Below are 12,553 nucleotides of genomic sequence, written 5' to 3'. Positions count from 1 at the left end.
CCAGGAGTTGTGCGAACAAAGAAGAGAAAGGGAAATCTCTCCCAGCAGCCTCAGGAGGAGAGGATTAAATCTCCACAATCAACTTGATGTACACTGCATCTGTGAAATACCTGAATAGACAACGAATCATTCCAAATTGAGGAGGTGAACTTACAGAGCAAGATTTATTATTTGTTCCCCTTTTCCTCTTTTTGTGAGTGTGTATGTGTATGCTTCTGTGTGAGATTTTGTCTGTATAGCTTTGCTTTCACCATTTGTCCTAGGGTTCTATCCATCCGTTTTTTTGTCTGTTTTTACTTCTTTAAAAAATTTTTTTCTTAATAATTATTTTTTTATTTTAATAACTTTATTTTAATCTTACTTTATTTTCTTTTCTTTTATCATCTTCCTTCCTTCCTCCCTCCCTCCCTTCCTCTCCTTTCTTTCTACTTTTTCTCCCTTTTATTTTGAGCCATGTGGATGAAAGGCTCTTGGTGCTGCAGCCAGGAGTCAGTGCTGTGCCTCTGAGGTGGGAGAGCCAACTTCAGGACACTGGTCCACAAGAGACCTCCCAGCTCCACGTAATATCAACAGCAAAAATCTCCCAGAGATCTCCATCTCAACACCAGCCCCCAGCTTCACTCAACGACCAGCAAGCTACAGTGCTGGACACCCTATTTCAAACAACTAGCAAGACAGGAACACAACCCCACCCATTAGCAAAGAGGCTGCCTAAAATCATAATAAGTCCACAGACACTCCAAAACACACCACCAGACATGGACCTGCCCACCAGAAAGACAAGATCAAGCCTGATCCACCAGAACATAGGCACTAGTCCCCTCCACCAGGAAGCCTACACAACCCACTGAACAAAATTTAGCCACTGGGGACAGACACCAAAAACAGCGGGAACTATGAACCTGCAGCGTGCAAAAAGGAAACCCCAAACACAGTAAGATAAGCAAAATGAGAAGACAGAAAAACACACAGCAGATGAAGGAGCAAGATAAAAACCCACCAGACTTAACAAATGAAGAAGAAATAGGCAATCTACCTGAAAAAGAATTCAGAATAATGATAGTAAACATGATCCAAAATCTTGGAAATAGAATAGAGAAAATGCAAGAAACATTTAACAAGGACCTAGAAGAAGTAAAGGGGAAACAAGCAATGATGAACGACACAATAAAGGAAATTAAAAATACTCTAGAAGGGATCAATAGCAGAATAACTGAGGCAGAAGAACAGATAAGTGACCTGGAAGATAAAATAGTGGAAATAACTACTGCAGAGCAGAATAAAGAAAAAAGAATGAAAAGAACTGAGGACAGTCTCAGAGACCTCTGGGACAACATTAAACGCACCAACATTCAAATTATAGGGGTTCCAGAAGAAGAAGAGAAAAAGAAAGGGACTGAGAAAATATTTGAAGAGATTATAGTTGAAAACTTCCCTAATATTGGAAAGGAAATAGTTAATCAAGTCCAGGAAGCACAGAGAGTTCCATACAGGATAAATCCAAGGAGAAACGCGCCAAGACACATATTAATCAAACTGTCAAAAATTAAATACAAACAAAACATATTAAAAGCAGCAAGGGAAAAACAACAAATAACAGACAAGGGAATCCCCATAAGGTTAACAGCTGATCTTTCAGCAGAAACTCTGCAAGCCAGAAGGGACTGGCAGGAAATATTTAAAGTGATGAAAGAGAAAAACCTACAACCAAGATTACTCTACCCAGCAAGGTTCTCATTCAGATTTGATGGAGAAATTAAAACCTTTACAGACAGGCAAAAGCTGAGAGAGTTCAGCACCACCAAACCAGCTTCACAACAAATGCTAAAGGATCTTCTCTAGGCAAGAAACACAAGAGAAGGAAAAGACCTACAATAACAAACCCAAAACAATGAAGAAAATGGGAATAGGAACATACATATCGATAATTACCTTAAATGTAAATGGACTAAATGCTCCCACCAAAAGACACAGAATGGCTGAATGGATACAAAAACAAGACCCATATATATATGCTGTCTAGAAGAGACCCACTTCAGACCGAGAGACACATACAGACTGAAAGTGAGGGGATGGAAAGAGATATTCCATGCAAGTGGAAACCAAAAGAAAGCTGGAGTAGCAATTCTCATATCAGACAAAATAGACTTTAAAATAAAGACTACTAGAAGAGACAAAGAAGGACACTACATAATGATCAAGGGATTGATCCAAGAAGAAGATATAACAATTGTAAATATTTATGCACCCAACATAGGAGCACCTCAAAACATAAGGCAAATACTAACAGCCATAAAAGGGGAAATCGACAGTAACACATTCATAGTAGGGGACTTTAACACCCCACTTTCACCAATGGACAGATCATCCAAAATGAAAATAAATAAGGAAACACAAGCTTTAAATGATACATTAAACAAGATGGACTTAATTGATATTTATAGGACACTCCATCCAAAAACAACAGAATACACATTTTTCTCAAGTGCTCATGGAACATTCTCCAGGATAGATCATATCTTGGGTCACAAATCAAGCCTTGGCAAATTTAACAAAATTGAAATTGTATCAAGTATCTTTTCCGACCACAACGCTATGAGACTAGATATCAATTACAGGAAAAGATCTGTAAAAAATACAAACACATGGAGGCTAAACAATACACTACTTAATAACGAAGTGATCACTGAAGAAATCAAAGGGGAAATAAAAAAATATCTAGAAACAAATGACAATGGAGATACGACGACCCAAAACCTATGGGATGCAGCAAAAGCAGTTCTAAGAGGGAAGTTTATAGCAATACAAGCCCACCTTAAGAAACAGGAAACATCTCAAATAAACAACCTAACCTTGCACCTAAAGCAATTAGAGAAAGAAGAACAAAAAAACCCCAAAGTTAGCAGAAGGAAAGAAATCATAAAAATCAGATCAGATGTGGCACATATACACAATGGAATATTACTCAGCCTTAAAAAGAAATGAAATTGAGCTATTTGTAATGAGATGGATAGACCTAGAGTCTGTCATACAGAGTGAAGTAAGTCAGAAAGAAAAAGACAAATACCGTATGCTAACACATATATATGGAATTTAAGGGAAAAAAATGTCATGAAGAACCTAGGGGTAAGATAGGAATAAAGACGCAGACCTACTGGAGAACGGACTTGAGGGTATGGGGAGGGGGAGGGGTGAGTTTTGACAGGGCGAGAGAGAGTCATGGACATATACACACTAACAAACGTAGTAAGGTAGATAGCTGGGGGGAAGCAGCCGCAAGGCACAGGGATATTAGCTCGGTGCTTTGTGACAGCCTGGAAGGGTGGGATGGGGAGAGTGGGAGGGAGGGAGACGCAAGAGGGAAGACATATGGGAACATATGTATATGTATAGCTGATTCACTTTGTTATAAAGCAGAAACTAACACACCATTGTAAAGCAATTATACCCCAATAAAGATGTTAAAAAAAAAAAAAAAAAAAAAAAAGAATTTCAGGACAGTGACAACATCATGTACTCATGATGTGAACCTGACAGAGATTTTAACTTGGAAGGCAGCCAGAGATGTGCTCATCTCCAGTTCTGTCACTTACTCAGACAAATAAAATATTCATCTGGAACCATGAAAAAAAAAAAAAAAAAAAAATCAGATCAGAAATATAAGAAAAAGAAATGAAGGAAACGATAGCAAAGATCAATAAAACTAAAAGCTGGTTCTTTGAGAAGATAAACAAAATAGATAAACCATTAGCCACACTCATCAAGAAAAAAGGGAGACGACTCAAATCAATAGAATTAGAAATGAAAAAGGAGAAGTAACAACTGACACTGCAGAAATACAAAAGATCATGAGAGATTACTACAAGCAGCTCTATGCCAATAAAATGGACAACCTGGAAGAAATGGACAAATTCTTAGAAATGCACAACCTGCCAAGACTGAATCAGGAAGAAGTAGAAAATATGAACAGACCAATCACAAGCAATGAAATTGAAACTGTGATTAAAAAATCTTCCAACAAACAATAGCCCAGGACCAGATGGCTTCACAGGCGAATTCTATCAAACATTTAGAGAAGAGCTAACACCTACCCTTCTCAAACTCTTCCAAAGTATAGCAGAGGGAGAAACACTCCCAAACTCATTCTACGAGGCCACCATCACCCTGATACGAAAACCAGACAAGGATGTCACAAAGAAGGAAAACTACAAGCCAATATCACTGATGAACATACATGCAAAACTCCTCAACAAAATACTAGCAAACAGAATCCAACAGCACATTAAAAGGATCATACACCATGATCAAGTGGGGTTTATTCCAGGAATGCAAGGATTCTTCAATATACACAAATCAATCAATGTGATACACCATATTAACAAATCGAAGGAGAAAACCCATATGGTCATCTCAATAGATGCAGAGAAAGCTTTCGACAAAATTCAACACCCATTTATGATAAAAACCCTCCAGAAAGTAGGCATAGAGGGAACTTTCCTCAACATAATAAAGGCCATATATGACAAACCCACAGCCAACATTGTCCTCAATAGTGAAAAACTGAAAGCATTTCCACTAAGATCAGGAAAAAGACAAGGTTGCCCATTCTCACCACTCTTATTCAACATAGTTTTGGAAGTTTTAGCCACAGCAATCAGAGAAGAAAAGGAAATAAAAGGAATCCAAATCGGAAAAGAAGAAGTAAAGCTGTCGGTTTGTAGATGACATGATACTATACATAGAGAATCCTAAAGATGCTACCCGAAAACTACTAGAGCTAATCAATGAATTTGGTAAAGTAGCAGGATACAAAATTAATGCACAGAAATCTCTGGCATTCTTATACACTAATGATGAAAAATCTGAAAGTAAAATCAAGAAAACACTCCCATTTACTACTTTAACAAAAAGAATAAAATATCTAGGAATAAACCTACCTAAGGAGACAAAAGACCTGTATGCAGGAAATTATAAGACACTGATGAAAGAAATTAAAGATGATACAAATAGATAGAGAGATATACCATGCTCTTGGATTGGAAGAATCAACGTTGTGAAAATGACTCTACTACCCAAAGCAATCTACAGATTCAATGCAATCCATATCAAACTACCACTGGCATTTTTCACAGAAGTAGAACAAAAAATTTCACAATTTGTATGGAAACACAAAAGACCCTGAATAGCCAAAGCAATCTTGAGAACGAAAAATGGAGCTGGAGGAACCAGGCTACCTGACTTCAGACTATACTACAAAGCTACAGTAATCAAGACAGTATGGTACTGGCACAAAAACAGAAACACAGATCAATGGAAGAGGATAGAAAGCCCAGAGATAAACCCACGCACATATGGTCACCTTATCTTTGATAAAGGAGGCAGGAATGTACAGTGGAGAAAGGACAGCCTCTTCAAAAAGTGGTGCTGGGAAAACTGGACAGGTACATGTAAAAATATGAGATTACATCACTCCTTAACACCATACACAAAAATAAGCTCAAAATGGATTAAAGACCTAAATGTAAGGCCAGAAACTATCAAACTCTTAGAGGAAAACATAGGCAGAACACTCTATGACATAAATCACAGCAAGATCCTTTTTGACCCACCTCCTAGAGAAATGGAAATAAAAATAAACAAATGGGACCTAATGAAACTTCAAAGCTTTTGCACAGCAAGGAAACCATAAACAAGACCAAAAGACAACCCTCAGAATGGGAGAAAATATTTGCAAATGAAGCTACTGACAAAGGATTAATCTCCAAAATTTACAAGCAGCTCATGCAGCTCAATAACAAAAAAACAAACAACCCAATCCAAAAATGGGCAGAAGACCTAAATAGACATTTCTCCAAAGAAGTTATACAGACTGCCAACAAACACATGAAAGAATGCTCAACATCATTAATCATTAGAGAAATTCAAGTTAAAACTACAATGAGATATCATCTCATACCAGTCAGAATGGCCATCATCAAAAAATCTAGAAACAATAAATGCTGGAGAGGTTGTGGAGAAAAGGGAACACTCTTGCACTGCTGGTGGGAATGTGAATTGGTACAGCCACTATGGAGAACAGTATGGAGGTTCCGTAAAAAACTACAAATAGAACTACCATATGACCCAGCAGTCCCACTACTGGGCATATACCCTGAGAAAACCATAATTCAAAAATATTCATGTACCAAAATGTTCATTGCAGCTCTATTTACAATAGCCAGGAGACGGAAACAACCTACAGGAGATGGAAACAACCTAAGTGTCCATCATCGGATGAATGGATAAAGAAGATGTGGCACATATATACAATGGAATATTACTCAGCCATAAAAAGAAACGAAACTTAGCTATTTGTAATGAGGTGGATGGACCTAGAGTCTGTCATACAGAGTGAAGTAAGTCAGAAAGAGAAAGACAAATACCGTATGCTAACACATATATATGGAATTTAAGGAAAAAAAATGTCATGAAGAACCTAGGGATAAGACAGGAATAAAGACACCGACGTACTAGAGAATGGACTTGAGGATATGGGGAGGGGGAAGCGTAAGCTGTGACAAAGCGAGAGAGTGGCATGGACATATATACACTACCAAACGCAAAACAGATAGCTAGTGGGAAGCAGCCACATGGCACAGGGAGATCAGCTCGGTGCTTTGTGACCACCTAGAGGGGTGGGATAGGGAGGGTGGGAGGGAGGGAGACGCAAGAGGGAAGAGATATGGGGATATATGTATATGTATAACTGATTCACTTTGTTATAAAGCAGAAACTAACACACCATTGTAAAGCAATTATACTCCAATAAAGATGTAAAAACAAAATTAATAAAAAGAACAAAATGCGTCCATAATACCACCAAACACCTTAGCTGACAAGGTAATTTGTTTCCTTCCAGAAAAGTATTTTAAAATAAGGTGTTTTATATTTACTTCTCTACTCAATGATGGTTCCTGACCTCTACTGAGAGTATGTATGTTCCTGGGACTTATAACCAAGGCAAACATGTGTAACAGCAAAGATATTGAACTATGGCTTCTGGTATCAAAGGAACACATGAAGCAATCAGAATTGTAATCTAGTACACCTAACACAGAGATTTTTAAGTCTTAGCATTTCTTACCTGGTTATTTTCTTCATCCTCAAATACAAAATCTTGCTGCATAACTTCATTGTCTAAATTAGTGCTAGCCACAGGTTCTGAACAGTCTCTGTTACATTCACTGGCATTAATAATACCATCAGCAATATCAACCCTAGTAATGAAGATTAAAAAGTCAGATCAGGCCACATGTTGAATACGTAATGCTTTAAAATAAATAAATAAAAGTAACAATCTGAAACTTTTCCTTGTCAAAGAAAATTTGTCTTTTTCATAAAGAACCACAGTTTCTTTATCTTGCCAAGTTAGATTATTAAGTGTACAAAGTTTATTTTTTTCTCTCCATGGGATGTTGTGAGGACCCTACCTGGTTTGCTATCCACTTTGAATATTTTCAAAAGCAAATAAATGGTTTTAAAAATAACTTATGTGCCAAAATAATGATTTCCCTTATAAATGCATACTCTAAATCATAATAATGACCTGTTTACTGATTAAAATACAAGTCTAGCACTAGGTACCAGAGTGTCCAACACCTTATCAAGTACAACAGGAATAGCTTCCTACTGCATATTTTTTCATCTTATATAATTTAGAATATGCACAACACTGCAGGTTTTTGTTTACAAAGATGATACCACTATTAAAGAGAATATGAGTTATTTCCATAATACTGTCTGAGTATGGGCATAGGTTTTCAGGATCTCTAGCTAACTTAAGGGCAAACTCCAAGAAATCTGCTTATATTATATCCTTTGAAACATTTTCCTACTATTTCCAACTTTTAGATACTGCTTCTTTCCTTCATATTCAACTCAAATACTCCCTAGATCCACTTGTATAGTTCAAATCATGCCTTCAAAGCACATAAATCAGGGCCATCATATCGAGCTGCACACGCTGGTGATGCCATCTATGCAGACTACATGGCACACCTGCAGTTGTACAATACGGTATTCCATAAACATATTCCAAGCATTGGTTTTTATATCCATTAATTTTTCAGTTTCATTTCATACTTGATAGCTAGTCTAGTATACTTGACACATTTGGCCTTTAAAAAATCTAATTCTTAACAACAAAAACAGAATTCTACCCAGTCATCAATTTTTTTTGCCTTCCTATGAATTCTCAAAATTTGGGTACATCTTTCTTAAGATCATGATCGATGCTGCTCTGTAGATCTGTCCCCAGAACAAAAACTGATCAACGCAAACTATGAAATCATTGCACTGGGGTCTCAGAGAAAGGAACCTATATATCCTAAAGTGCAGGGCTGAGGTAATAGGAAAGGAGATGAAGCTTTTTGTCATTTAAAGGTAACAAGTCAGATGAAAAGTGGAGTAACATCACACAGTACATAGAGTACTTTTAACTTACACAAATTCAATTATTAACAGCTAACCTAAAACAAAGGCATGTAGGGAGGGCAAAGGCTGGAGGCAGGTGATAAGTTAAATAGCAAAGGATGATTCCATTTACCATTTCACTCAATGACCATGTGCACTAGGAGTGATGTCAATCTGCTGTCCCTGTACCTATCTGTCTAGATAACTGCATGTCATGGTGTGACCATTTGGAGAACAGACAATAGTTCTACTTTTTTTAAAGTTATTTTTCATATAACATGGATCCTAAAAGTAAGCTTGCTACTTCATCTGGTGTTCACAGGCTGTGTTGGACTTAATGCCTACTACCTTAATGGAAGACTTATGAGATTTTCAATGTTAAGAAGTATATACAATTTATATGCAAGTATATACAAAGTCACTTTTCACACTGACTTTCAGAAATGCTCAAGTAAGATGACACCCCATCATTTAAGAAAAAATACAGTTTTTTAAAAGAAAAACAATTTTATAACTCAATAAATAACAGTAAAATGTTTTAAAAGTTTCTTACTGGTTATTAGATCCTTCCCCATCACAATTAACACTTCCTGCTTCATTATTACACACCAGACTTTGCTGTTGTAAATTCTTAAGATCATGATCTATGCTGCTCTGCAGATCAAAAAGGTGCTGTTCCACAGCTGCTCTAATTGTTCTTTCTAAAATGCTATAAAACAGAACACATTTTAGTGAGAAGCAGTCACCCTAACTAGTTATTTGGTCACATAAACACAAACTTTAAAATGTACAACCAGTTTTTAAAAAAAATTTATAATGGTATATAAATGAACAGGCTAGAGGGGAAAAAGAAATAGGAAAACATAATATTGGCTTAAATTTTTAAATGAAATTTGCCCAAATAAGATATACAAATCAATCATAATGTCACTATTACTACTGAGGCATGAATGATCACTTGGCCCAGTAATTCACTCCTCACTTCAATACATATAAAGCCATTTAAAAAGACTTCAGGGAATTCCCTGGCGGTCCAGTGATTAGGACTCCGCGCTTCCACTGCAAGGAGCACGGGTTCGATCCCTGGTCAGGGAACTAGGATGCCGCATGTTGTGTGCCACGCATGCATGCACGCATGCATACATACATAAATAAAGCAGCCATTAAAAAAAAAACTTCATAAAAAAGCTCTTTTGACATTTTCAATCATTTCAGAAGATCAAAAAAAATCAATTGAGGGGCTTCCCTGGTGGCGCAGTGGTTGAGATTCTGCCTGCCGATGCAGGGCACACGGGTTCGTGCCCCGGTCCGGGAAGATCCCACATGCCGCGGAGCGGCTGGGCCCATAAGCCATGGCCACTGAGCCTGCGCGTCTGGAGCCTGTGCTCCGCAACGGGAGAGGCCACAACAGTGAGAGGCCCGCGTACCGCAAAAAAAAAAAAAAAAAAAAAAATCAAGTGAAAAAAAGTTCATCTTTATTCTGTATGTGAGTGTAATTCATTCCTTCTTCATCTGTTCTGACTGAAGTACATAAAATACTGGTTTCACTGCCTTATGTACAATCCTTCCTCTAAAGTAAGTACAATAAATACATGATTTTAATTTCTAGAGTTTAGTATTTTTTTTTTTAATTTTTAAATTGTCTTCTGTAAGTATACTACTTATTCCACAGAGGCTGGTAAGATGCTGATAGGAGATATATGGGCACTGTAATCAAAGAAATAAATCAGCTATAAAATTTTCAATACTAAATGACTATAAAATGTGGTGAAAACTGCCACATTTACACTACCCTCGATACACCCAGGAGAACATGCACTACGTTTATTATTCTAATTTTCTAAAGAAATTATTTTTCACATAAGAAGACCCTTAAACTACATACTCTGTGTGTGTGTGTGTGTGTGTGTGTGTGTGTGTGTGTGTGTAGGGGAGGGGCGCCGCAACTACTTCATCTGGCGCTTACCTGGAAGGAACACTGACCTATTCCAAGCCCGAAAGGAAAAAAACTGACTACTGGGCCAAACAAAAGTACCCATCTAGGATAGTATGGAGGCCTCAATTTTGGCCCTGTACTCCTTGCCAGAAGTAATAGCACATGCTCCTACTCAGAGGATATTCTCAGGTGGGGGTTATACAAGTTGAGTTCATTTTTTGATAATTCAATGGCCTTATGATTTGTGAACTTTTCTGTATGCAAATGATTCTTCATAAGAAGAATCATTTTTAAAAAGTAAATTTAGTTTTATGAAGATCCTCTGTAAAATGTGCCAACACATACTCTAACCAACATGAGGAAGAATGTCTATCAGGTTAATAGTCTCAGGATTGTCTGTAGGAAACCAAATGAACACCATTTACTATTCATCCAACAATCTTCAGGTCTCCCTTAAGCAAACACATCAGTAGCAAATTGCACCACTGCTTTATCAGACAACAGTAAACCATCCTGGTTTGGCACACATAACTTCTCCAGCTTTAAAAAAATTTTTTTTAACTGCCAATATTATACTAGTTTTCATGAATGAATTATTCTTAGCTAAATGCTTTCATGATGATACCCTCAAGGAAAGTACTTAAATTTTTTTTCATATTTAAATGAAATCATTTAATCATTTTCATTTCTGAAATCAGGAAAAGCTGGGGAGAAAAATCACATATCTGTGCACAAAAAACAGTGTACCCATCAGTCTATTTCTAGCAGTTTCAGATGAGCTGAAAGTTAAATATTTAGTGACTTTTGCAGAAAAAAACAAAATACCAAAAATGATAAATGAGGCTTTCCCCAAAGGGTGTTTAAATGTCAACTAGGATATCAGATCTTTTTCTGATATTTTGCTACAATGATTTGTTGATTATATTTTTAATTTTGGTTGTAGGTTGCTATTTCATTATAAAAGTTAAATCTGGTATATTTTCCTTAGTAACTTAGCAGTCTCTAAGTTTAGATAATTTGTTACCTATTTAGAAACATTCATTTTACTTTTTTTTTTTTTTTTTTTTTTTGCGGTACGCGGGCCTCTCACTGCTGTGGCCCCTCCCATTGCGGAGCACAGGCTCCGGACGCGCAGGCTCAGCGGCCGTGGCTCAAGGGCCCAGCCGCTCTCCGGCATGTGGGATCTTCCCGGACCGGAGCACGAACCCGTGTCCCCTGCATCGGCAGGCGGACTCTCAACCACTGCGCCACCAGGGAAGCCCTCATTTTACTTTTAATACTGTTATCCACTGACAGTGCAGTATGTTGAATGGTGTGAAGAAAAAATATATATCTAACATCACATTCTTGTCACCATTTAATTTGTGATTTCTGGTGAGCTTTTACTGTATCTTACAACAAATTCTCAAAAAGTTCCAATTCTCAACTACATAGTCCATCAGTCTGTTACTAAAGCCTTCTATCATGTTTTAACTTTTCATAGGGTTTACATCATCTCTCTGTTCTTTTTCAAATTTGCCATTGTTAGCCATCTACTCATTCTCCCAGAGGGATTTTCTCACCCTTTTTTATTAGATTAGATTATCAATAAAATGCTAGTGGATACATGGACACAAGACACTTTACAAAGAATCAAATAAACAAAAGAAAAATAATCACTCAACATCACTAATCATCAGGGAAATGCAAATCAAAACCACGAGAAACCTCATATCTGTCAGAATGGCCATGATCAAAAAGAATACAAATAACAAATGTTGGTGAGGATGTGGAGAAAAGGGAAACCTTGTACTCCATTGGTGGGAATGTAAATTGGTGTAGTCACTATGGAAAACAGTATGGAGGTTTCCAAATACACTCAAAATAGAACTACCAGCAATTCCACTCCTGGGTATATATCCAAAAAAAACCCCACTAATTCGAAAAGATACATTAACTCCAATGTTCATAACAGCATTATTTAGAATTGCCAAGATATGGAAGCAACCTAAGGGTCCATGAACAGATGAATGGATAAAGAAGATGTGGTGTATGTGTTTATACACATACACACACACACACACACACACACACACACACACACACACACACACACACATGGAATACTACTCAGCCATAAAAAAATAACAAAATTTCCATTTGCAACAGCATGGATGGACTTGGAGG

The 12,553-nt window shown here is 37.1% G+C and overlaps 1 protein-coding gene across 9 annotated transcripts in view; it reads right to left on the bottom strand.

Moving 5' to 3' along the window:
• The window catches only part of FAM13B (family with sequence similarity 13 member B), a 90,012-nt gene that overhangs the window by 34,382 nt on the left and 43,077 nt on the right, over window positions 1-12,553 (bottom strand). For 7 of the 9 annotated variants that reach the window (XM_032626857.1, XM_032626859.1, XM_032626860.1 and 4 more), the window contains 2 exons: window positions 9,005-9,160; window positions 7,124-7,256 (listed from right to left, as the gene is read on the bottom strand). In XM_032626857.1, coding sequence (XP_032482748.1) covers window positions 7,124-7,256; window positions 9,005-9,160 — 289 coding nt within the window. The remainder of the gene's footprint in view (window positions 1-7,123; window positions 7,257-9,004; window positions 9,161-12,553) is intronic. The other 2 variants (XM_032626864.1, XM_032626865.1) reach the window with 1 other exon arrangement.

The sequence above is a fragment of the Phocoena sinus genome, chromosome 3 (genome assembly GCF_008692025.1).
Source record: "Phocoena sinus isolate mPhoSin1 chromosome 3, mPhoSin1.pri, whole genome shotgun sequence".
NCBI lineage: Eukaryota > Metazoa > Chordata > Mammalia > Artiodactyla > Phocoenidae > Phocoena > Phocoena sinus.
The sequence above is the reverse complement of the archived record's forward strand: the minus strand, read 5'-3'. Positions and strand labels throughout refer to the sequence as shown.